At 56.3% G+C, this 24585-nt stretch overlaps 1 protein-coding gene across 1 annotated transcript in view; it reads left to right on the top strand.

Moving 5' to 3' along the window:
• IL21R (interleukin 21 receptor) overlaps positions 1-17216 on the top strand; it is a 29943-nt gene extending 12727 nt beyond the window's left edge. The window contains exons 2-9 of the mRNA XM_012645004.1: positions 4401-4561; positions 7797-7899; positions 9843-10042; positions 12012-12166; positions 13116-13293; positions 13746-13848; positions 14483-14564; positions 16291-17216. Coding sequence (XP_012500458.1) covers positions 4507-4561; positions 7797-7899; positions 9843-10042; positions 12012-12166; positions 13116-13293; positions 13746-13848; positions 14483-14564; positions 16291-17058 — 1644 coding nt within the window. The 5' untranslated portion in view covers positions 4401-4506 and the 3' untranslated portion in view covers positions 17059-17216. The remainder of the gene's footprint in view (positions 1-4400; positions 4562-7796; positions 7900-9842; positions 10043-12011; positions 12167-13115; positions 13294-13745; positions 13849-14482; positions 14565-16290) is intronic.
• Positions 17217-24585: the final 7369 nt, after the last annotated feature.

Genomic DNA, 24585 nt, shown 5'->3' with positions numbered 1-24585 from the left:
CGTCAGCTAGCTCACAGCAACCTCAAACTCCTGGACTCAAGCGATCCTCCTGCCTCAGCCTCCTGAGTAGCTGGGACTACAGGCATGAGCCACCATGCCCAGCTAATTTTTTCTATATATATTTTTTTAGTTGTCCAGATCATTTCTTTCTATTTTTTAGTAGAGACGGGGTCTCGCTCTTGCTCAGGCTGATCTCGAATTCCTGACCTTGAGCGATCCACCTGCCTCAGCCTCCCAGAGTGCTAGGATTACAGGCGTGAGCCACTGCGCCTTGCCCTGGATGTCTTTTATTTCTTTTTCTTGCCTAATTGCTTTGGCTAGAACCTCTAGTAAAATGTTGCATAGAAGTCATGAGAGTGGACGTCCTTATCTTGTTCATGATCTTAGGGGCAAAGCTTTCATTTTTTCACCATTAAGTAACATGTTGACTGTTGTATTTTCATAGATCCCTTTATCATATTGACCTGGCCTTCATTTTTTAAATAATATTTTTGCTAAATATAAAATTCTAAGTTGGGTTTTAAAATTTTCAGCTTTTAGAGAAGTTGTTCCCTTGTCTTCTCTCTTCCACATTTCTATTGAAAAGTTAGCTGTCAGTCTTATTATTTCTTTGAAAGTGAAACATATTTTTTCTCTGCATACTTTAAGCATATCTGTCTTAAATTTTTCAAAATAGATTATCTGTGATGTGCCTAGATATGAGTTTCTTTCTATTTATCCTTTTTGTGGTTTGTAGAGCCTTTTGAATTTGTAGCTTAAAGCCTTTTGTTAGTTTGGAAAAATTCTTAACCAGTATCTCTACTATTGCTTCTGGCTTGTTCTCCCTCTTTTCTTTCTTAACTTCAAATATATGTATATCTTTTTACAATGTCTCATATGTCTCTTTTGCTCTTTTCTGTATTTTTCAACTTTTTTTCTGTTTAGCTTCATTATGGGTATTTTCTATTGACCAATCTTCCACTTTACTAATCCTCTCTTCTAATGTTGAGAATCTGTTGCTAAATCCATCTCTTCAGTTCTTGTAAATTTTAGTTATTGTATTTTTCAGTTCTAGGATCTCTACTTTTTAAATAGATTCCATATTTCTAGTAGAATTCTTTTTTTTTTTTTTTGAGACAGGGTCTTACTCCATTGCCCTGAGTACAGTGTCATGGCATCAGCCTAGCTCACGGCAACCTCAAACTCCTGGGCTCAAGCGATCCTCCTGCCTCAGCCTCCCAAGTAGCTGATACTACAGGCATGTGCCACCATGCCCAGCTAATTTTTCCATTTTTAGCAGAGACAGGGTATCGCTCTTGCTCAGGCTGATCTCAAACTCCTGAGCTCAAACGATCTGCCCACCTCGGCCTCCCAGAGTGCTAGGATTACAGGTGTGAGCCACTGTGCTGGGCCTTCTAGTAGAATTCTCGAACATACTAAATCATAGTTATTTTAAATCATGTCTGAATGCCATTTCCCCTAATCACCTGCCTGTTTCTATTGTCTTTTTTAAAAATCTTGGTTGTTGATCATTTGATGCTGTTTCCTGTTTGCCTTGTAATTTTAATTGTGTGCTGGACATTGTGTATGAAGCTACGATGGAGTAGCTCTTATTAGACTAATCCTCCCCTCTGTGGCAGTGCTGGGATTTGAACTGAGGCAGGCCACTCCACGGTCTGTGTTTTAACCAGACTGCCTCGCTATTTTATACTAGATATCTGTTAATGGTAGCGATATAATATTTTCTTTTGACACATGGAGTAAAAAAATGCGGGCAAGGTAGAGACAAATAGCAAGTACATAATAGCACCAGCGGAAACTTTGAAGGCAATAAGGGAGTGGCAAGAGTTCTGGAACATTCCAATGTGACTTTGGGGATGGAGCAGGTGAGCCGTGAGAGCTTGAGCTTAGAGGATGGGCACAGGGAAGGCATTCAAGGAGAGGACTCAGCTTGTGCAGAGCAGAGGCACATGGCAGGGCCTGGGGTGCCAGGGAGGTGCTGAGTAATTTGGGGCAGCTGGATGGTAATATTAGGAAGCCAGCCCCCAGCACAGCACTTCACAGCTCACAAAGCACCACTGCTTCTGCTTTCTCAAGGACTCTTCTTAACTGCCAGGTGCAGTGGGCATTATTGTCCCCATTTTTGAGATGGTAACCGAGGTCAGAAAGTGGAAGAGCCAGAGAAGAGCTGCAGCTTGCTCCAAGATCCTCTGGCTTTAAATTCTACTCCATTGTGTCGAATATATTTGGCAGCAAGCAACAGAAATATAATTCAATGTGTCTGAGCAACACAGGTGTTCACTGGCTCCTAGAAACAAAAAGTCCAGGGGTGGACATCAGATATGGCTGGATCCAGGTCTTCACATGATGCCATGGGGACTCTGGATCTGTATTCTCAATATTGATATCATTTTCAGGCAGGGTCTCTCTGAGAGGCATCAGAGATGGCTACAAGCTTCTAGCAGGTACCAAAGAAATGCACCTCTTTGCTAGAGTTCTAGAAAAAAACCCAGGACCGCTCTCATTGGCCTTGACTGGGTCGATGTCCACCCCTGATCCAATCACTGTGGCCAGAAAGAGGGGGTGCTTTGGCCGGGCCTGGGTCAGGTGCCCACTTGTGGAGCAGGGAGTGGAGTCGGCTCTGCTGAAAGCTCTAGAGAATGCTCCAGATTGAGAGCTCCTCTAAAGATGGTGGCGGGGGGAGATGCCAGACAGACAGAAGCAGCAGGTCCTTCCTCTACATCCTCAGGGCCCTGCAATTTATGCAGAGCTAAGGAATTTGGAGGGACAAGGAGCTTTGCATCTGGCAAAGGAGTTTGCACTTTCTCCTGGTTGAGATGGAGCCACTGGGGAGTGGTGTGGACAGAGCTGTCTATGCCAGGCCTTGTGCCGGGGCTGGGGTCACAGATGTGAACACGACAGTGAGGCACAGACACAGACTCCCCCTCCTGTGATTGGAGGTCACACCTTCAAAGCGTAGTAGCAGAGCCCCTGCAAGGCTTCCGACCATGCAAGATCAGCATTCCTTAAAGCAGGCTTAAACGGCATCTATCCGCCCAACATCATTTTACTTTACTAGTGATGTTATTCATTTCAAAGTGTGTTATAAAAAATACACAACCGTGGATGTTACTGGAGTTAAGTTTTTAAGTGAGTTCATTCATAGAAAACATACTAAGTAAAGAACAGTGCACACAGAGTACAAATATAGCCAAAATTTTGAAATGGTGAGAAATTGTGCAACCTTGTAGCTAGATCATTCTGGGACCCCCTCCATCTCTGGTGCTCTAAATTCTCTGTCCATCGCCGCTGTTTATCGAGTGTTTATATGTCAGGGGCCACGTCCAGGGTTTTCTGCAGTTCGCCTTGAATTCTCATAGGAACCTTGGACGCAGGCTTTGCTGTCTGCACTTTATAAGGCTCAGAGAGGCAAGGGATTTGTCTGGAACCACACAGCTGTCAATCTGAACCTCTCTGGTCCCACAGCCTGTGTCCTTCGCCACTGCTTCCTTGGTGACTTTGTTAGGGAGGTCAGAGGGCACTACAGATGGGGCCAGAGTAGGATCTGGGGGGACTCCAGTAGCGGGGATGGAAGAGCTTTCCATTGTGGGGTCAGGGATGGAGTCTGGGAAGAGCCGTCCGTGTGACTTGGTCCTGCGTGGGACATCCCTCTGGGCTCCAGTGCCAGCTACACCCCCCTGTGTGGGGGGGCCGTCTGGGTGGAGCCTGGGCTGGTGGGCCTGCCGGCCTCTGGCTGGCACCTCCCCAGACACAGAGCTGGAGGGTGCAGCAGGCAAGGTGCCAGCCTGGCGGATCATTTCTCTGCACAAGGATCAAAGGCCCCTCTTCCTGGATAAGCTCACCCTGTTCCCCAAAGAGGCTCCATCTCAGCCAGAATCACGAGTCCAGGCTGCCTCTGTTTAGTGGGCCTGGACTCCCCAGTGTTCCCAGTGGGCCGACCTGGCTTTGTGATGGAGTAAGAAGCCTCGTTCTTGGGCCAACCTTATCTTGAGTATTCAGCAGGGGTCTCCCGTGTGGGCTAGCTTTGGGTGTGCTCTTCCCTAAGAAGCCCACGGCTGTTTCAGGGAAGGAGGCCTCAAGGTTGCTGCTCTGCAGATGCTGCTGTCCAAGCCACGCTTGTCTTCTTCCCTCCCTCTCTCCCTGCCTCCCTCCCTTCCCGTCTCTTCCTTGGGTGGATAAATGCACAAGTTTAATTTCACACACGCTGCTGAGTCAGCGGGCCTAGCAAAGGCAGAAGAGCAGCAACCTCCCCCTCTCCCACCTCCATCTGGGACTGTGTCAGGAGCCGGGAGGAAGTGGGAGAAACGGGGAAGGACCCGCAGGAGAATCACCCACGTGTAAGGGGCAGGAACCCTTGGGGGCATCCATGGGACCCTCAAACTTTTGTTCTTTTGAGACAGATCGAAGAATCAGAGGCAAGTCTGCCCAGCAAGGGACGGGGACAAGCAGGAGCCCCCAGGCCTGGGCCACCGTCCCGAAGGCCTCCAGCAGGCTCCTGGAGTCAGCATGCCCGTGGCCTGTGGCTGGACCGCCCTTCTGCTCCTGCTGGCGCTGCAGGGCGGTAAGTAGCTGCCCCACGGTCTGCAGTGGGGGAGGGGGCCTCCTCTTCGCCCCGCAAAGTGGAGCTGGGGCCGAGCTGGCCTTGTGGGCTCCAGGACACGGCTAGAGTCCACGAACCCAGAATCTATGGCCTCTGTCTACTGGAAGCCGATCAAAGTCACACGTAGCTCTCCCTCCCTTAGCCAGAACCCATCCAACCAGAGCTCCGTGAGCCAGGCGTGGCACGTGCGGGTCTGCGGTGAGACTGGGCGGGTGCGGGACTTCGTCCTTCGTTTCTGTTGCTTTCTGCCTTGGCTGGCTCCCAGCCCTCAGAGGGAGGAAGGAAGTCCTGCCTTTGGTCTAACCTCAGTTTCTCCTTATGTAACGACTTTCCTTGGAGATGGTTTTCAATAGTCACTGGATCCTTAGCAGGCACTGATGTTTCCTGGGTTTGGGGAAGGGGAGAGAGAGACAAAAGGCGCCAAAGGCATGGGAGGCAGTCCCTGGAGGACCAGGAGATGCTGCAGTCACAGGGAGAGACGTTGGAGCCCAGAGCTGGGAAGGCCAGGAGTCCGACTGCAGGGTGCTGCCCAGGGCTAAGAGATCCAGGAGGCCTTCCAGGAGGAGGGGGCCACAAGGAGGCAGGATGCAGCCAGGGCTTGCACAGAGGCTGGCCCAGGGGCAGGGGCAGGGTGAGAACTCAGCTGCTCACTCTGCTGACTCATAGGCATTTTTTCTGGTTTTTACCAAAAGACCCAGCGCCTCAAATAGCTCCTTCAGGAAACACATGTCAGGAGTTTATTTTCCCCTTTTGAGTGGCAAGCATCAGCCGCCATGGCTCAACACCTCCTTGCAGGGAGCATATAGCAAGCCCCTGCTGTATACTGGGCCCTGAGCATCATCTCATTCCATTCTCCCAACGGCCCTGCAAGGTCCAGGTTGCAATGAAGCCCAGCCTTTAGGGGAAACTGAGGCTCAAAGCGGATAAGGAGCAGGTCCACAGGCATGCAGCCGGGCGGTGGCGGAGCTGGGACTGGTTCCTGACTCTCACAGCCTGTTTTAGTCCATTTGTGCTGCTATAGCAAAACACCTGCGACTGGGCAATTTATAAATAATAGAAATGTATTTCGCACAGTTCTGGGGGCTGGGAAGTCCAAAATCAAGGTACCAGCAGATTCGGTGTCTGGTGAGGGCCACGTTTCTGCTTCCAAGATGGCACCTTGAACGCTGTGTCGTCACCTGCAGAAGGGACACAGGGGCGAAAAGGGGCCAAACGCTGGTTCCCTCCAGCCCTTTTACAAGGCCACTAATCCATTTACACAGGCTCTGCCCTCATGCCTTAGTCACCTCCTACAGGCCCCGCCGCTGAATGTTATCACGCTGGCAATTAAGTTTCGACATGTGGATTCGGGGGACACACACATTCAAACCACAGCATGGTCCTAGCCACCACGCTCTGCTGCTACTTAGCGGGTGACCGCTGCGTGCAGGCCGTGTGGGCGGCACGGGTGTCACCCCATCCCAACTGCTCAGCAGCCTCTGGGGGGCGCCAGCATCTCCAGCTTACAAATAGGGAGGGGAGGCAGTTTTGAGTCACGTGTCTGTGGTCACAGGGCTGGGAACCGGCACTGCCACTTTGAGTGTCCCTCATGGCTTTCCGCGTGCTTTAATAGCTCCCAGCGTGGGGTGGCCGGGGCACCGACCGGCTTCATCACTCCCTCTGGTCCCTGAAGCCATTTCAGGGGCAGCTGTTCCCTCCCCAATGTCTCATCCCAAGTTTGGGGACAAACGTTTGAGCCTCCACGGTCCCGGAGCCCTGAGGGAGAACAACCAGGGGCAAACTCAGAGAAGACACAGCTGTCTGGAGGCTTCTGCAGCCCTGGGTTTAGATTGTGCCAAAATCAGTCCTCTTTCTCCACAGAGTGCTCGGACCAGCCCCGCTGTGTCCTGCCGACAGGTCCCGTGTGCCTCCCTGAGGAAAGCCCCCTCCTAGAGCAAAATTCTTTTCCACGACTCAGACCCCTTGGTAGCGGCTGCCTGGAGGACCGCGTTGAGAAGGGTCCTGAGGCTGCCCCTAGGGGAGAGAGCGCTGTGATCGATTAGCAATGTCTGCCACGTGTGCGGATAACTAGCACTGACCAGGTTCTGCCTTCCCTGGCTGCGAGTCTCAGTGACCCAGACCGAGGCAGATGAGAGGTGTGGTCTTGTCTTGGAGCCTCAGTGTTCTCATCTCTACAATGGGGTGGGAGTGGATTAAAGCACATTTCCAGCAACAATGTCCTTGGCTCCCAATCCAGGTTCTGACTATAGTGAGACCTGGGAGGGAACGTGCCACCACCTCACGGGTCTTCATCAGACAAGGAAAAACAGGAAAAGCCACGGAAAATGAATCCGCTTCAAAAGAGGAACAAGTTTTTTCATAAATAGTGGGGGAAAAATAGTGGCATTGGTAGTTGATTTGACAAAACAAAACTACAAATTGTGAAGTTTATTTTGTCAAACATTGAAGAAAATTGAGATTATGATTGTGCCTATATTTTAGAGCACAGTGAAACCATGGATGTTTGTGGAGTGGGAAGGTATTAAATCTTCCAACAAAATTGCCTGACAGGGCAATACATTGTCACTTCTTGGTGGCGGTGGTGGTGGTGTCATTTTGGCCGTAGGATAACACAGACATTTTTGCAAAAGTATTCCAGGGCTTCTCAGTTTTCTCACGTTTTCCTACCCCGTGAAGCCTTCCTGCGTCTCTGAGGGTCCATGTCCTGTGGGACCAACGGCCGCAGGGCTGAGGACTCTGAGGTTTTTTCAGCACCGCTGACCCCGTGAGGTCTTGACCTCTCGGGGTGCGCGGGTTTGTGCTGGCTCGGTTGATCCCGTATCTGGGACATCCAGGACGTGCCATTCTGAGTGGGAGCCTGGCCAGGAGAGACACCAGCCTGGTGGCTGGATGTGGGGCTCAGAGTTGGGGTGCTGAGGTGGGGACCAGGTCAGTTTACTATAGCTCACATTAGGGGTGTCTTGTCTGCACAGCCATCCTGGAAGCTTTGGGGCCCAAATAAGGAGTTCCCAGGTGGTGAGGACCCCCGTGCCCCAGGCCTACATCTTAGTGGCCCCCGAGTCCCCGTGTTCATCCCCGTGTTCAGCCCCCATCCCCCTTGTCCCCCATTCACCATCCAGCCCTTGAGGGGGCGAGGGGTGGGCCCTGCAGTCCCCGGCCAGCCCCCCACCAAGGCCTCTCTCCCTTGACCCTCCAGGCTGGGGCTGCCCACGCCTCGTCTGCTACACCGATTACCTCCAGACGGTCACCTGCATCCTGGAGATGTGGACGCTCCACCCCAGCACCCTCACGCTTGCCTGGTAAGTGGCCGGGCCTTGCCAGCCCTGGGGACATGACTCAGGCTGCCCGGAGGGCTGGGGTGGGGCAGGACTGCAAGAGACCGCAGGCTGAGTTGAGCCTACTGTGTACCTGGCCAGTAGTTTAGTGATAACAAGAGTAGCTGCCCCTTCCTGCCTCAGCCATTCCACCCCCAGGAAGACGCTGTGAGCTGGGGACCACTGTGCCCGCCCTACAGATGACCACTTGGGGCTCACAGGACTTGCCTGAGCACACAGTCAGGCGGCCACAGGGCTGCTCTGTCCAGCTTCAAAAGGTCACTCTCTCGTCCACACAGGCCTGACCGTGGTTTTAAGACCCCCGGGTGGCCCATGCCCGGCGTGATGTTTGAAGCACTTAGCAGATGCCAGGCCTCCTGCTAGGGGAGGTCACCTGAATGATCACTTCCAACTCTCACAGTCACTACTCCCATTTTACAGATGAGGACAGAGGTTCAGAGAGGTTAAGCAACTTGGCCAAGGTCACACAGCCAGTGAATGGTGGAGCTGGGATTCGAACTCAGGCGGCCCGACTCCAAAATCCACGGGTCCTTATTAGTCCACACATAGCTCAGGACAAGGAAGTGCTGCCTTTCATTCTGTTATCCATCACCTCACTCATTCATTCAAAACACATTTAAGTTCTGGCCAGATGCTGTTGCAGGCGCTGGGGATTCAGCAGGGCTCGAGACTGACAAGGGCCCGGATGTCTTGGGGCTGATGTACCACAGTGGGACAGTGGCTGGGGGAGACAGGCGGCAAACACAAAATGACATGTGGGACACTTTCTGATAATGAGCGCTGTAAAGCATAGGACACTGGACTTCAAGCAGACAGCAAGTGGCATGGCCAAGGGTCTAGTTCAGCCCAGGTGGACAGGGCAGGCTTTCTGGATGAGCAGGAGAGGGTGTTCCAGGCAGAGGGCACCGCACGTGCAAAGGCCCTGAGGGGGACAAGCTGGTGAGTGTGCAGGACAGAGAGGAGGGCAGTGTGGCTGGAGCGGAGCCAGCCAGGGTGAGGGAGAATGATGAGGAGAGAAGCCCAGGGGTAGGCAGGGGCCAGATTTCATTGTGCAGGAGGAGAGAAGCTGCTGGAAGCTTTTAGGCAGGGGATGACAGGGACTTTTTAAAGATCCCCCTGGCTGGGAACAGATTTCAGGGAAGGCAGGGACACCTCCAGGCAGACATTGCAGTGGTCCAGACTGGAGAATTGGAGAGTGTTTATTCAGCAGAAGTTACTTCCGAAGTTCCTGCTGCAGCAAATTTAGCAGAGAACTTAGTCCGCACATCTCTATTGGCCCTGGAGGCTGGTCATGTTTGGAACCTGAACATGTAGGTAGGGAAATAAATGTCTGGTGAACTCCTACACATACTTCAACACCTGTCATTTTTGTCCAGTGGGAGTTAAACAGCCAGAGCATTTCCCCTATCCCCCAACCTCTCCCACCCCCAGCTTCCCTGGAAGTTCACGCAGAGCAGGGGATGAGCTTCATTTCGCTCTCATCTCAGCCCTCGGCACAGGCTCCAACCAGGCACTCCATGGATATTGGCCACAACCAGGCATTCCATGGATATTGGCCACAGTGCTCAGCCCCCTCCTGTAGGACAGCGATCCGGCGGTTGGAATTGACAGGAACAGATGTAGGCTTGGTCCAGGCAAGAATGGCCCAAATTTCCAAAGTTCAGAGCTGCTGCCCTAAATGAGGTAGTGAGTTCCTGGTCCCTTGGAGGTATGCAAGCAGAGCCTAGACACAATCCATCAGGGATGGTGCAGGGGAGGGGACACCTTCCCCAGGAAAGGGTTGGTTGGACCAGGTGACCCCCAGCCCCACCTCAAATCCCTCCCAGCCCTAAGATCCTGGGCTTCTGCCCTGGCTAAGCACTTGCGCCCCTGGCCTCCAGCCATGACCAGCTGCTCTGTCCTTAAAGGCAAGACCAGTACGGAGAACTGGAGGATGAGGTCACCTCCTGCAGCCTCCACAGGTCCACCCACAACACCACGCATGCTAAGTACACGTGCCACATGGATGTGTTCCGCCTCATGGCCGACGACATTTTCAGCGTCAACATGACAGACCAGTCTGGCAACCACTCCCAGGAGTGCGGCAACTTCATCCTGGCTGAGAGCAGTGAGTACCCTTTGGGCCCCAGGCTGAGGGAAACCCAGGTGGGGGCTGGGCCCCTGCCCTCTGGGCGTTCCCTGCCCTGTTCTGTAGCTCAGTATTCTGCTTTTTAGATGTACTACTTTTTACTAAGGCGTGATGGGTTGCTATTAGGTTTGGGCCTTTACCACAAGAGAGGCAGCAGAGGTATGGGAAACAGTTGGCCTGGGACCAAGGACTGCCGGGCTTCTGTTCCAGCTCAGCCCCTGCCTGTCTGTGTGACCTTGGGCAAGGCACACCTACGTCTTGGACTGTTTCCCCATTTGTACAGTGGACGCCCTTTCAACCCTGATGCTCTGGGATTCTGTCCCCGTGAGGAGGCAAGCAGAGGACACTGAGTCACAAGAAAAAACCTCCGGAGTTTCCTCCCTTCACTAGCTCCAGGGAGCAGACTGGAGAGGGGGGATTGGGGGCAGGGGACCTGGCTGGCGGAAGCAGCTGTATCTGCGGGTCTAGGATCACAGCAGGGCAGAGGAGGAGGCTTGCAGCTGCCACTCCCCCCTGCAGGGTGGCCCCAAGTAGCATTTCCCTCCCTTCCTGCCAGGGTCTGAGACCAGCTGGGCCAGCTGGGGCAGGAAGTGATTTTCTGACCGCCACCCCCACCCCACCCGGTCCCTGTCCTCCTGCTGGGCCCTGGGCCTCTCTGGGCTGAGCAGCCTCCTCCTCCGCCCCAGGTTACGCAAACATCTCCCCCTGTCCCCAGGGAGGCTCTTGGTCACCCAGTGTCTCCCTGCATGGGTCCTCACCAACGAGCCCAGGCCTCCTCCCCCTGCCCTGGGGAAGAGCGAAACGGGGTTAGGGACTATTTGGGTCATAAAGGTCCCATCTCTGAAATAGCAGCGGCAGCCATCCAGCATTCCAGAATCCCATTTCTGGCATTCCAGAAAACGCGCCCCTTCTCGCACCCGGGCCACGAGGACGGCCGGCAGTGCAACTTTCACAGCCGGAAGCAGCTTCGGAGCTCCGTGTTGGAAGCCCCGAAAGGGTCATTTGTTAATTTGACAAATATTCACTGAGGACGCACCAGGCTCTGTTCCAGGAGCCGTGGGCACAGACGGGGCCAGGACCACAAACCCTCTGCCCCGAGACGCCGGGGCCCAGAGCAGGGCCGGGTGGTAAACAGATGGCAGAGGGAAGAAAGGGTGCAGGACGCGGCACGGTGGCAAATAGCGGACGAGGTGGGTTCAGGGGGCAGAGGCCGCCATCCTTCTTACGCTGCCAGGACACTTGTCGCGTGGCCCCCCTGAAGTTGCCGCCGTCTGCTATTCAGCTGGGTCCCCGAGCACGTGAAGCCCCGTGACACAGGACCTGGCACCATTTCACAGCGAGGAGATTAAGGCGCAAGACGTCCTGCTCAAGTTCATAAGACAAAATTGGGCTAAAGCAAGGCTAGAGTGCTGGCTTTGACCTTGGCCTCGGGGGCGCCCTGGAGGCCTGGGGTTGTGGCCCAGAGCTCGGCCCCTGCACTTGCTAGAAGGCGTCCAAAAGATGAGGACAGTTAAACCCAACTCCCGGGCCACGGCAGGTGTCACCCTGCCCCGTGCAGGGCAGCTGGGCGGGCGTTAAGGAACTGGCAGCCTTGGTCGTTAGCATCTGTGTTGGGTGGAGCCTCAGCGGGGGGCCTGCGCCTGGCCAGCCGCTCCTAGCCTGGGGGCACCCCGTTTTCCCACGGTCCCCCAGCCTGCTTCACCCGTTCCTGTCGTGCCCGCCTCTGAGTCTGCACCCCTGAGATAATCTAAACCTCTCATCTCTCGTTGAACAAATGGCGGCCCAGAGGCAGGGAGTGCTTTGCCCAAAGTCCCTCGGGGTTGCCAACCCGATCTCATAAACGATGGGTCAGGCTTGGCGTGGGGGGGGCACATCTTCCCGTCACCAAATCCCCCTCACCTGCAGCAACATCTCGTCCTGTTTTATCTTTCCGGGTTTTTCCACCTAGTCAAGCCGGCTCCCCCTTTCAACGTGACCGTGACCTTCTCGGAACATTATAACGTCTCCTGGCGCTCGGATTACGAAGACCCCGCTTTCTACGCGCTGAAGGGCAAGCTGCAGTACGAGCTGCAGTACAGGAACCGGGGCGACCCCTGGGCTCTGGTGAGGAAGGCAGAGGCTCCCAGCTCTGGGCCTGGGGAGTGCGAGGGCGTCCAGGTGGGAGGGGGGGAGGCCAAGGGACAGGTGAGCCTCGTCATTCATGGCCGAGGCCAGAAACCTGGGATGGGCCAAGGACGTGAGCGCTCCCTGCGGCACCTCTCCTGCCCCCTCCCCACTTCTCCCTGGGGTAGGAGACCCCTTATCCATCTCTCCCATTGTCCTTGTCTCCCGCTTTGTCAGCATGCTGGGAGGGAAGGGACCATCCCGAGTCTAGAACAGTCACAGCGGAGGAAGTTTCAGAAATGAAGCAGTTGGGAACCTTCCCACTTGTTCAGTCTGGCCATGGTTGGAGAGTTCCAGAAATATGAATAATTAAGAAGGCCCAGTGCGAGAGGGGCCATTGTTTCAGATGTGGAGACTTGGAGAGGTGTCTTTCCAGCCCACTATTTAGAAGTCATGGCTGAAGAGTTCTAGAATTATCTGTCCTTTAGAATGCTCCCAGTTGAAGATTTCCTAACTGCCATAGTTTAGAATGTCCCAGTGGAAGACTTCCAGAGGTACTCATTGCCAAGACGTCTGTAGTTGAAGACTCCCAGAAATGCCCACTATTGGGAATGTCAACATGTTACCTGAGATTCCAGTAGTGTCCTTTGTCCGAATGCTTCCAGACCGCTGCCTCTCCTGGGACATCCCAGTCCCAGCAGGAGGGTCTGGAGTGGGTGAGCTGGGATGGAAGAGAAAGAGAACGAGGGGTGGTGTTGCAGGCAAGCCCCAGGCAGTACTGAGTCGGCGCTGCCCACGCTTGAGTGGCCAGGGCTCAGGCGTGGCCCGATTCTGGTGGGAGAGGAAGAGACAGCCCCTTTGACGGGGGCTGGAAACGGGGCGGTTCTGCCGGAGGCAGGGCCCGGACTGGTTGAACGCGACCCCAGGCACCTTTCCCCTGTGCTGGCAGAGTCCGAGGAGAAAGCTGATCTCGGTGGACTCGAGAAGTGTCTCCCTCCTTCCCTTGGAGTTCCGCAAAGCCTCGAGCTATGAGCTGCAGGTGCGGGCAGGGCCCCGGCCTGGCTCCTCTTTCCAGGGGACCTGGAGCGAGTGGAGTGACCCAGTCATCTTTCAGACCCAGCCAGAGGGTAGGTGTGAAGCTGGTGTGGACACCTCACTCCTGGTACCGAATCTCGTCTCGGTCCAGCCACCCCAAGCCCTGCACTTTCTGGCACGCTGGGAGGTGTCCATTCTGTTGCCCATCCCCAGCTGTAGCCATTCGACATTTCCGGAGCCCCTGCTGGCCAGTCCCTGCATTGGGTGCTGGCTGCTGCTTCTGTCAGGCATTTGATCCTCCTAATTCTGAAGCGGGAATCATTACGCCCATTTTGCAGATGAGGAAACCGAGGCTCAGTGAGATGACGTTACTTGCCTGGGGTGGGGGGTGAGAGCAGGATTTGCACCCAGATCCATTGCACTTCAAGGCTCTAGCAGCTCCCCACCCCTTCTGCTCCACCCCAGACCCATTTCCCGCCACACGGCGCCATGTGGCCTCTGGTAGAGTTGGTGCCATTTAACCCTTTATTTGCTTCTTGCTCAGAGTCAAAGGAGGCCTGGGACCCTCACCTGCTGCTCCTGCTCCTTCTGCTTATCATAGTCTGCAGCCTTGTCGGCTGGAGCCTGAAGTCCCGCCCATCCTGGAGGTGAGGCCAGGACACTGGGGAGGCAGGGAGGTGGTTGGCCTGGGCCACAGCCCCTCTACAACCCACCCTGGGTCAGGGGACATACCTGTCGTCATGACAGCAAAGACAATGATGGTGATATAACCAGCTCGCTGAAGTTACCATGCGCCTGTGTGTGTGACACATTGCAGTTATCCCTATTTTACAAGTGGGGAGACTGAGGCACAGAGCAGCTGAGGAACTTGCCCAAAGTCACACAGCTCTGGAGTGGAGGAGGCGGGATTGAAACCCTGTCCTCTTAAACAGGGCTCTTCGCTGTGATTTTGTCCAGTGAATTTGAAGCTATGAGGCCCGAGGGGCACCGGGGGCCAGTGGGTGGGTGGAGGGGCTGGTGTGACAGCCACACACTGTCCCTGGCTGTCCACGAGGACGCAGAGGCTCAGAAGGGCGGTGGCACTGGCCCAGCACGCAGTGGGCAGCCCAGCCCACCACCTCGACGGGTCTTCAGGAACCTGCGAGGGAGACTCGCTGCTCCCACTTTACAGATGTGGAAACTGAGCCCCGGGAGGGAAGGGAGGTGCCGAGCTGGGGAGGCCGAGTGGACAAGCGCTTCCCTCTGTGTGCTGTTGGGCCTCACCTGTCTCTGCACCCCCAGGTTGTGGGAGAAGGTGTGGCCGGTGCCCAGCCCAGAGCAGTTCTTCCAGGCCCTGTACGACGGCCACAGAGGGGACTTCAAGGTGAGTGTGACAAGCCCCTCTGAGTTCCTTCTCTTGGGAGCCCTGCTCCACCCTCATCCCAGGGCCCCAGCTCGCCCTGCAGGCCCAGAGCACCAGGTCCCAGCCAGGCCTCAAGTCGAGCCTCAGTTTCCCCATCTGTAAAGTGCAGTCACTCCCGTGGTGTAGAATTGGCGTAAGAGTTAACCAAGATCAGGCAGCGTCGCCCAGCCCAAGGAGCCAAACTAGGCATGAGCCTGGTGGCTCCTTGAGTCACACATTGGCCCCCAGCTCCTTTCTTAGGTGCCCTTGATCCGGGGTGGAGAGGGAGCGGGTTCTGGGAAGGGTCTGGCCCCGCCTGCACACACGCCAACTCCGCCAAGCCTCCACCCCCTGGTCAGGGCTCCTCAGCCCCCCTGCAGCAGAGGGAGGGGCCGCCGCCCAGCAGATGTGGTGGGGGGGAGGGGCGGCCCCACCTGCTCCAGCCCAGCCTGGAAGTCAGGCGGCGCCACCCGGAGCGTGCACTGGCACTGCTGTCTGCCTGGCGCTGCCCTGGGTGCCCTCTCTCCTCTCGCCCTCTCAGCGGTCCCTGCAGGGTGGTTACTCCGCCATCCCCAGGGTACCCATGAGGAGGCCCAGGCTTGGAGAGCGGCAGCCACTTAAGCGGGGCAGGGGAGGAGCCTGGGCTCCAACCCACATGCGACTCGCCCTTTCCTCTTCCCTAAAACTCCAATATCACATGTATTTTGTGATTTTACCAGTACATCTATGACGCTTGCCATGTGCCAGGCGCTGTGCCAGGAGCTTCAAAATCGTTAACGCATTTAACCCCCACAACAGCCCTATGGGTGGGTACTGCTGTTAGGTCTATTTTACAGATGAGGAAACTGAGGCCCAGAGAAGGTAAGTCACTGGCTCAAGGGCACACAGCTTAGAAGTGACTTCAAATCAGTGAGTTTACATCATGGTTCTGAGATGAGTTTTCTGAGGAAGATCAGATCTAAACTGGGAGATTTCCATCCTCGGGGATTTTCTCTGCCGATGGGGTGGAGATTCCTGTGTCAGGAGTGGGACTCCTGGCAAGGGAGGGGAGGAGGGTCCTCAAAGTTTAAGGGCCACCGCCTTGGCCAGCGTCACCCACAGCCTTTACCTACAAAGCGCGCAAAACCCTCTCCAAGTGGCTTTTCCTCAATTCGCTCCGCTCATTCATTTAGTGAATAAACATTTATTGAGCACCTACTGTGTGCCGGGCACTGAGGACACAGCTGTGGACTGAAGAGATGGGGCTTCTGCCCTGGCTGAGTGTCAGTCTGGTGGGGACACATAAACAGGGGAATGCTGGGTTTCCAGAAATTTCAAGGAGGCAGTAAGGCAAGGGATGGGGTAGGGGCTCTGCCACTCAGACCTCAGGCCCTCCTGCCCCCATGTCCCCTAGACTGGGGAATCTTGCCCCCTGCCCAGGCCATGGGACCACCGCTTGTCTGAGTGGGCAGGCTACGGAGGCAGCAGCAACTCCTTGCTACAGGTGGGGAAACTGAGGCTGGGAGTGGGGAGAGGACAGTGGCAGGGACCCCCACTGGACAGGGGCACATCATGGCTCTTGTTCCTCTCTCCCTTTCTCTGTCTTGCTGTGTCTTTGTCTCCGTCTCTCTGTCCCTGGCTCTTGCTGTCCCTTTGCCTTGTCTCTGTGTCTGTCTCTTTCTACCCTCAGCCCGCCTGTCCCCTGACTCTCTCTTTTGCTCTCTCACAGAAATGGGTGGGTGCACCTTTCACTGCCTCCAGCCTGGAGCTGGCACCCTGGAGCCCGGGGGCACCCTCGCCCCTGGAGGTGTACAACTGCCGCCCGCCACCCAGCCCGGCCAAGGGGCCGGGGCCCACCGAGCTGCCAGAGCTGGCCGACCTGCTGGAATCCGACGGCGTGCCTGAGCCCAGCCGCTGGGGCCCCGCGCCCTCCGCAGCCCACAGCCCCGGTGGCTCAGCCTGCAGCGAGGAGAGGGACCGGCCGTATGGCCTGGTGTCCGTGTCCATTGACACAGTGACCGTGGCGGACGCAGAGGGGCCCGGCTCCTGGCCCTGCAGCTGTGGGGACGACGGCTACCCAGCCCTGGACCTGGATGCCGGCCTGGAGCCTGGCCCAGGCCTAGAGGGCCCACTCTTGGTCACAGGGACCACCGTCCTCTCCTGTGGCTGCGTCTCGACTGGTGGCCCTGGGCTGGGAGGGACCATGGGCAGCCTCCTGGACAGGCTACGGCTGCCCCTTGCAGACGAGGAGGGCTGGGCCGTGGGGCCGCCCTGGGGTGACAGGCCGCCCGGAGAGGTCTCGGAGAGTGAGGCGGGCTCGCCCCCAGTCGGCCTGGACATGGACACATTTGACAGCGGCTTTGCGGGCTCTGACTGTGGCAGCCCTGTGGAGTGTGACTTTGCCAGCCCCAAGGATGAAGGGCCCCCCAGGAGCTACCTCCGCCAGTGGGTGATCATGGCCCCCCCACTGTCAGGACCTGGGCCTCAGGCCAGCTAATGAGGCTGACTGACCGTCCCGAGCTGGCTGGGCCACTGGGCCCTGAGCCAGAGACACGGTCCCCTGGGCTGCGATGTGAAGAGACCTGCAGCCTTTGGTCTCCCTGATGGGCATCTCAGCCTGATGTTTACAGCGTGTGTGCGCATGTGCACGTGTGTGCATGTGTGTGTATTCGAGTGTGCATGCACGTGTGCGTACGTGCGTGCACATATGCACGTGTGTGCATGTGTGTGCATGCACGTGTGTGTGGCTCAGGTGCACACTGGAGTGTCCATTTGTGTGCATTTCATGTGCTCACGGACACGAGCACGCCCATGGTATGCCATGTCTTTGCCTGCACACGTGTGTCTGAGCCCGTGGAGCTCATGAGTGTGAGCAGCAGGTGTGCCCCTGGTACACAGATGACAGACTCCCTCCCTTCCAGGGTTGCCCCTGGGGCCTCCTGGGATCACCAGGCCCAGCCCTCCAGGTCCTGCTCCAGGAGTCACAAGAAGTCCACATTGTTCCTTATTCCCTCCCAGCAGCAAGGGGAAGGGGACGGAGTGTGCCCACAGTGACCCTGGGGGTGGGCAGAATTGGGGGACTCATGGATGTAGGTCTGAATCCCAACTCTGACGCCTCCTGGCTGTGCTCCCTGGGGCAAGTCACTTCCCCTCTCTGAGCTAGAGTTTCCTTGTCTGGACAATGGGGATGGCAAGGCCTGCCGTGGGGGAAGTGGGCCAGGTCACCCACGTACAGTGTGCAGCCCGGAACGGACCCTCCGTAAACGTCAGCTTCCTTCCTTCTGCGGCCAGGACCACGGCTTGCGCAGGAGGCAGGCGGGGGTGAGAAAACCAGCCAACGGTGACAGCCTGGGCGCCTGCGGGGTTGTCCCACCCAGCAGAGGGGCACTAGGGGGGGGTTTCCAGGCTTTAAATCAATCAGTCTTGTCTCTTAGAAACAGTCCCCCACCAACCAAGACTTCTTTTCCTGGCTTCTGCTGCCCATTAAAAAAAAAACACTTCCCTCTAAGCACCCAAGAACTATTTATTGAGCGCAAAGTACTTGCCAGGCCCACGGCCCACGTGGCCCTCCCCTGGGGCACTCATGGCGGGCCAGAGGATGAACGACAGGGATGATAAGGTTGCTCCCGGCTCCACATGTCACCCCCTGCTCACTCCTGGCATCTGAATCGTTTGTCCTGGGGAGTTAGAGGGAGGCCAGGTTGCTTGTCGATGATTTCTCAGAAAACCTATTGAAATGTGAATCAAGAAACAAATAAAATACTTCTTAGCATGGTTTTGAAGGCCCCTCACTGAACATCAGTTTAGCACAGAAGCCAGATCTAGGTATTGTATAAAACTCATGATTTTTTTTTAAAGAAAAGAGATTGTTTTCCCTCCAAGGGTGCCCATCTCAGAGGTGGCCTGGCTTTTTCAAGACCAAGCAGGGTTGAGGCAGCAGAGAGTGTGATTCAGCTCAGGAGCCTTGAGGGGAAGCCCCCACCCAGGCCTGGGCCCACCTGGGCCCCACCGCTGCCCCAGGGCCCAGGCCGCAGGGCGCCGCCTGAAACAGCTCTGGCTGGTCTCTGCTTTGGGAGCGGGGCCCGTTAGAAGTCAGTCCTGCCGCAAGCTTCTCCGTGACTCATCTGTAAAATGGGGTGGTCTGGAGAGGTCGCTGAATGTTTGAGAGTCCTCGGTGGTGCCTGGCATGAGGCTGGCAAGTTCTAGAACACGGATGGTTTGCATACTGGGACAATGAATTTGGCGTCAGGGTGTGTGAGACTCAGACGGGAGCACGAGTAGGAAACCACAGCTCCTGCACGGGTGAGCAGACCTCACCATCCTCCCCCCACCCAGCACCCTAGAGGCTCTAGGGACAAGGTGTGCTGTGGTTTTCACACCCTCTTGGGGCTGATAGGTTCCAAGTGCTACCTGAGCCACGGGCTCTCCGGGGAACAGCTCAGCTCTCCTGCACACGGAGCTCAGCGGGGTGTGGGGGAGGGGACAACCGAGACTGGCGGCCCGGGGCAGAAAAGGCTCCTCAAAATGCCACCTTTGAAGGGGACTCAGCTAAAACATGGGTACAACAACAAGTTGGAGCTAAGACCCGACCCACCTAGAGGGTGGATTAGCAGGTAGGTGGGGGGATGGAGAGGGGATGGCTGCGTGGACGGATGGAAGGATGGTGAAAAGCTTAGAGGAAGAGCGGTTGGATGGACAGACAGAGATAAACTTGCTCGTGCAAAGACGCAGCGCGAACACGACTCTGCGAGGCTGGCAGCTGTGTCTGCCTTGTTCATTGTTTTAGTCCCAGCATGGTACACAGTAGGCACTCAATAAAGCCTGACTGGTAGCGTTTGCTTATTTCTATGGCGTAAATACTTCCACCGTGGCCACATTCAAGCTCTCAACTTGACTCCAAACACAGAGCTGGGAAGAGACATGCACGGGCGGCTCTCCTGCTAGTATGAGCCGGCCCCAGCGCACTGCCATTGGGAGCCCAGAGGGGACATCGCAGGGGGCTTCAGGGAGGCGGTGGTGTTTGTTGGACTTTGGGAAATGAATAGGAGGTGTTGGGGGCACCAGCTATTCCAGGCAAAAGGAAGAGCTTGAGCAAAGGCCTGGAGGTGTGACCAAGGACCAAGGAGCAAGTGGGCAAGGCGGCTCCTTGTCCCCCAGAGTCCAGGCCAGAATTGCCAACGACCTTCTCTTAAGAGGAGGGAGGACTGATAGCAACACCCCCACCATGGAGACCACAGCTGCTCCTTGCCACCTGCAGGCTCTGAGGGGACAGGGTTCCATCTGACAGATGAAGTGAGTGCACAGAATGGCTGGTGACCTGCCTGAGGCCACACAGGATTAGGGCTCAGAGTCCGAACCTAAACTCTGGTCACCTTGCTCTGCTGGAAGGGACCTAGATCAAACGGTAAGAAACTTAGCAAACACCTGCGGGTGCCCTGCTGCTTTCGCCTGTACAGTTAGCCTTGTGGGAGGGGCTGACCCCAGCTCTGAAAGTGGCGACATGACCCCAGCCTGGCCAACAGAGCGTTCCCTCCCCCCTGGCAACAGTACAGTTCAGGGACAGACACGTGACCCCAACTGCCGATGTTCTCTTTCTGCTGGGCTCACTGAGCTGTAAGGAGGGCACCAGGAGGGGACAGCTTGCCAGAGATGAAGCCAACACACAAGAAAGCAGAGCTGAGAGATGCAGACATATTCCCGGTGATATCTCTTGGGCTCCTGGATCCAGCCATGCCTGAAAGCACATTCCTCCTCCTGGACTTTTTAGGCACATGCATAAGGAAGTCATTATGCTATCTGCTAAATAGTTCCAGCTTTTGCCCTTCTGGGCACATGGCAGGACTGTTCCTCCTGGCCCTTCGTGATCAGACAAGGCCACGTGATGGACCGGCCAGTGAGTTGTGAGCAGGAGTAGCGAGGCTCACGTCTGGACATAGCATTTTGCTGACGGTCGTAATGCCCCCTAGAGTGTTTTCCCATCGGCCACGGTGACCAGTGGTGGTTGGGAAGGTGACGGCTCCCTCAGCCTGGGCTCTAGTGAGGAGACACAGGCCGGAGCTCCCAGTCCCACTGCGATGGACGTGTGCTGTGAGCAGGAAACCCACCCTTTGTTCCCGGCTGCTGCGATGAGGGCTGTTTGTCACCGCAGCACAACCCAGCCCATCCTGACGGAATCAACGAGCTGATACATTTCTGTTTCTGGCTTAGGCTGGTTTGAGGTGAGTTTCTGTCACTTGCAGCAGAAAGAGCTCCGGCACTGTGTCCGCCTCACCCCAGCGGTAAGGACACTCCTTCTGTCCGAGGAAGGGCCACACTCAAAGGGACCGGAGCACCAGGCTCCAGCATTTCCCGTGAATGACCTAGAGCAAGTCGCCTGTTGTCTCTGAGTCTCAGTTTCCTCTTCGGTAAGGTGGGGCAGGCATCAGCCTCTCGGCTTGCTCTGGGGATGAACAGAGAGGGTGGGGTCCGCCCCTCGTTAGATGTGGGTTTCCTTCGTTCTAGCGTCACCTGGAGCTGGGCTCGGGGCAGAGGAGAGGAGAGCTCTGGCCCCACCCCTTCCCCCGTCTCCCCGCAGAGAGTTCTTGAAGTTTTCCAGCCAGGTGCCACGAAGCTCGCATCGCCCTCTGCCAGGATCTAAGGCACCCAGAACCCGGCTGCCCCGCCAACAGTTACTGCGAGGTCGGCCTAGGATGCCGTCTGGCGTCCCAGATGCTCTGACAAGGGCAGGAGGCTGAGGCAAGTGGAGGCCCAGGGACAGGCGGTGATTCTCCCAGAGTCCATGCACACCCCACTCCCTTCCAGCAGGGAGCCCCTTCCTCCCTCCTACCCGGGAAGGCGGTTTACACGAGCCTGGTGGGGTGCAGCACAGCCCTCCCCAGCCCATCGGAGCCCCAGATGCATCTTCAGAAACCAGGCGGGGGCTGTCCGCTGGGAGATGGGGCAGTGGGCCTGCGGCCCCTCCTGGGAGCCTGTTCTATCAACAGAAAACGGAGAAGCAGCATGAACTCCCAACAAGGAAGAAAACGGGAGCGGGGCAGGTGCCGTCAAGAAACACCTGCACATTCGTGGAAAAGGAGAGCAGGGAGTCACGCCTGTGCTCAGGCGCCCCCTCCTCAGCGGGTCCCTGCGCTGGGCCCTTGTTTAAAACCCAACACCCTTGGCCGGGCGCGGTGGCTCACGCCTGTAATCCTAGCTCTCTGGGAGGCCGAGGCGGGCGGATTGTTTGAGCTCAGGAGTTCGAGACCAGCCTGAGCAAGAGCGAGACCCCGTCTCTACTAAAAATAGAAAGAAATTAATTGGACAACTAAAAAATACATAGAAAAAATTATCCGGGCATGGTGGCGCATGCCTGTAGTCCCAGCTACTCGGGAGGCTGAGGCAGGAGGATCGTTTGAGCCCAGGAGTTTGAGGTTGTTGTGAGCTAGGATGACGCCACGGCACTCTAGCCTAGGCGAGACTCTGTCTCAAAAAAAATAAATAAATAAATAAAACGCAACACCCCACCGACCTAGCTTTGTCTCTCCCCGCACTTCTTACACTGCGCCACGCGCCCTTCCCCTTCCGTCACATTCCCTGTCTGGCCCACGAGGGCAGGGGCTGATCGCGCTGCTGCGTCTCAGCGCCGACATGAGCAGGTGCTCAAAACTATAGAGTGAGTGAATGAATGAATGAATGAATGAACCAGTCAATGGCAGAGCAGTGACTGGCAAAGCAGTGGGCAGAGAGGAGGGAACCACCTGCCCCTGGACCTGGAAAGGCCACAGATTGGGACGTGAAGATGGAACAGGCAGCCTCCTGGGAAGAGTGTAAACCGCGCGAGAGCCCCTCCCCCATCCCTAGGACGACAAATGTGAAGGCTTTTCTTTCTAAAATTAATGTCCCTAGTTAAGAAACCCTTATATTCTGCTCTTTTGGGGGGCTCCCCTCCCCAAAGCAAACCCCATCACAGGAAGGTGGTGCTGGGGGCACTGAGGCTGGCACTGGGGTGGAATGCCAGCAGGTCCACTTCGTAGCTTCCAGGCTTCTGGAAATTATTCTACCTCTGACGCCTCGATCTCCTCATCCATGAAATGGGTACACCCATCAGACTTACTCTAGCAGTGGTGAGACCGGGAGCTCACCTGTGTAAAGTGCCCAGAGCAGCGTGTGGCACATTGCAAGTGCTCAGAACACGTTGTTGTTAGTATTATATCATCAATTCTATGACAAGTGAAGTTTTATGACTTCAGTCAGCTTCTACCGGTCTCCCCCTCAACGGTGAGCGGACAGAGAGCGCCAGGCACGCGGAGACCACGATGAGCCGGCAGGAAAGAAAGATGCGTGGGCCGCGGGCGCCACCTGCTGACGAGCGCTGGAACCGGCAGTGCCGGCTCAAGGCGGTGCCCGCGCATGCTCTGCTGTCCCTGGGGAAGGGGACACACACGTGCATCAGTCAGGCGCTCATACGGGGGACCCCAGACAATCGTCACAGCAGCCCTCTGCAGCAGGGAACGTGGGTGAGGAGGACAGAGGGTGAACTTGCAGGGTCTTTTGTAAGTCAGCCAGGGCCGACTTCTACCCTCGGGCGGGCGGACCTCCCACGAAGCAGGAAGATCACATAGCCACCCACAGGCAAACACACACATGGGTGCATGTACACACACAGATACACGCACGACACACGCATGCACACGCACAGCTGGAAAACCCCTGAGGAAGAGTGTCAAGGCCCACAGGAAGGATGGTTGCCAGGGCTCGGAGGACGAGGCCGTGCAGTCATTCGGCTGAGGCTGGGAGGACGGGCACACAGGAGGTGGCTGGTGGCAACAGGCTGAACAAGATGTGAGAAGAGCCTGGAGAAGGGACAGAGGCCGAGCCCAAGACGGCAGCCTGGAGGATGCGCCATGAAGCAGGGGAGGACCGGGAGGCCATTAGGAAAGAGCGTGGGACGTGGGGACATCAGCCGGGGAGACCCTGCAGCTATGCAGGCAGCTCTCTGCACGCTGATGCGGGCGTGCAAGGGTGTCTCTGAGTGGCAGGGCGAGCTGCTCTCAGGGCACGTTTTATGTCGCATGGCGTCACAGGCCGGTGTTTTCCAGGGCTGCACAGACCGATGTGGGGACACGAAGCCCAGGGTGTCTGCGCCCATCTGGGCTGCACCCCCCACCCCCGAGTGAGAAGTGACAGGTAGGTAGGGTGACCTGGAACAAGCACCTAGCTCTGCTCCGGCGGCTGCAAAGGGGCGGTAGACCCACTTTTGCCTCTTTGTGGGTTTTATTTGGTAGTCAGTACTCAACGCTTTCTGCTGAATTTGCATTCCTCACGGCCTGGGCACACGCACGTCAGTTTTCCACAGTCGCTGCCACTCCCTAGTACGACCCGAGGCCCCTCCCTGCCTCTCATTGGTTACCTGCCTGGCCCCCCAAGGCAGCTCAGCTCACACCTTCTGGTGGACACTGCGGCTTCTGGAGACCTGTCTGCAGAGCTGGGAAGGGCAGAGCTGCCTGGAGGGGTGGACGGCGGGCGGGTTTCTGATGGCAGAGGGAGAGAAGGAACTGGTCATCCTCGGGCAGAATGGCCGTGGGAATGCGCGGTGGCACTCCCGGAAGCCCAGCCTCGCTGCCTGAGGTCCCCTCCACTGTGTCTCGTCTCCGACAGGTGCCCACCCTGTCCCTCGTCTAGGGGCACAGGGAAGGAAACAAACTTGCCGAACCCTACCGTGTGCTGGCACTTGGTGCTCTCCAACTCACCTGACGCCCCCTCCAGGGAGATACTTACTCTATCCCCAACTTTTCAGATGGAAAACTGGGGCTCTGGGATGTGAACGTCAAGGTCAGTATTTTAAGACACATTTGCTGGACCCCCAAACCTACCTTCCCCCACCACGTAGTGCATTCCCAGGTTAACATTTGTACGGCGTTTCTGTTTACAGAGCAGATCACATCTGTTATTCTACTTGATCGCCTCGATAAATGCCCCCAAAATACTAATTCTTTTTACACTTGAGTGAAAATGAAAAAAGAAGAAAAAAACCGATGCTGAGACT

Source organism: Propithecus coquereli, unplaced genomic scaffold (assembly GCF_000956105.1).
Source record: "Propithecus coquereli isolate 6110/MARCELLA unplaced genomic scaffold, Pcoq_1.0 Scaffold223, whole genome shotgun sequence".
NCBI classification, from domain to species: domain Eukaryota; kingdom Metazoa; phylum Chordata; class Mammalia; order Primates; family Indriidae; genus Propithecus; species Propithecus coquereli.
Note: the sequence above shows the minus strand (reverse complement) of the source record. Positions and strands in the feature narration are given on the sequence as shown.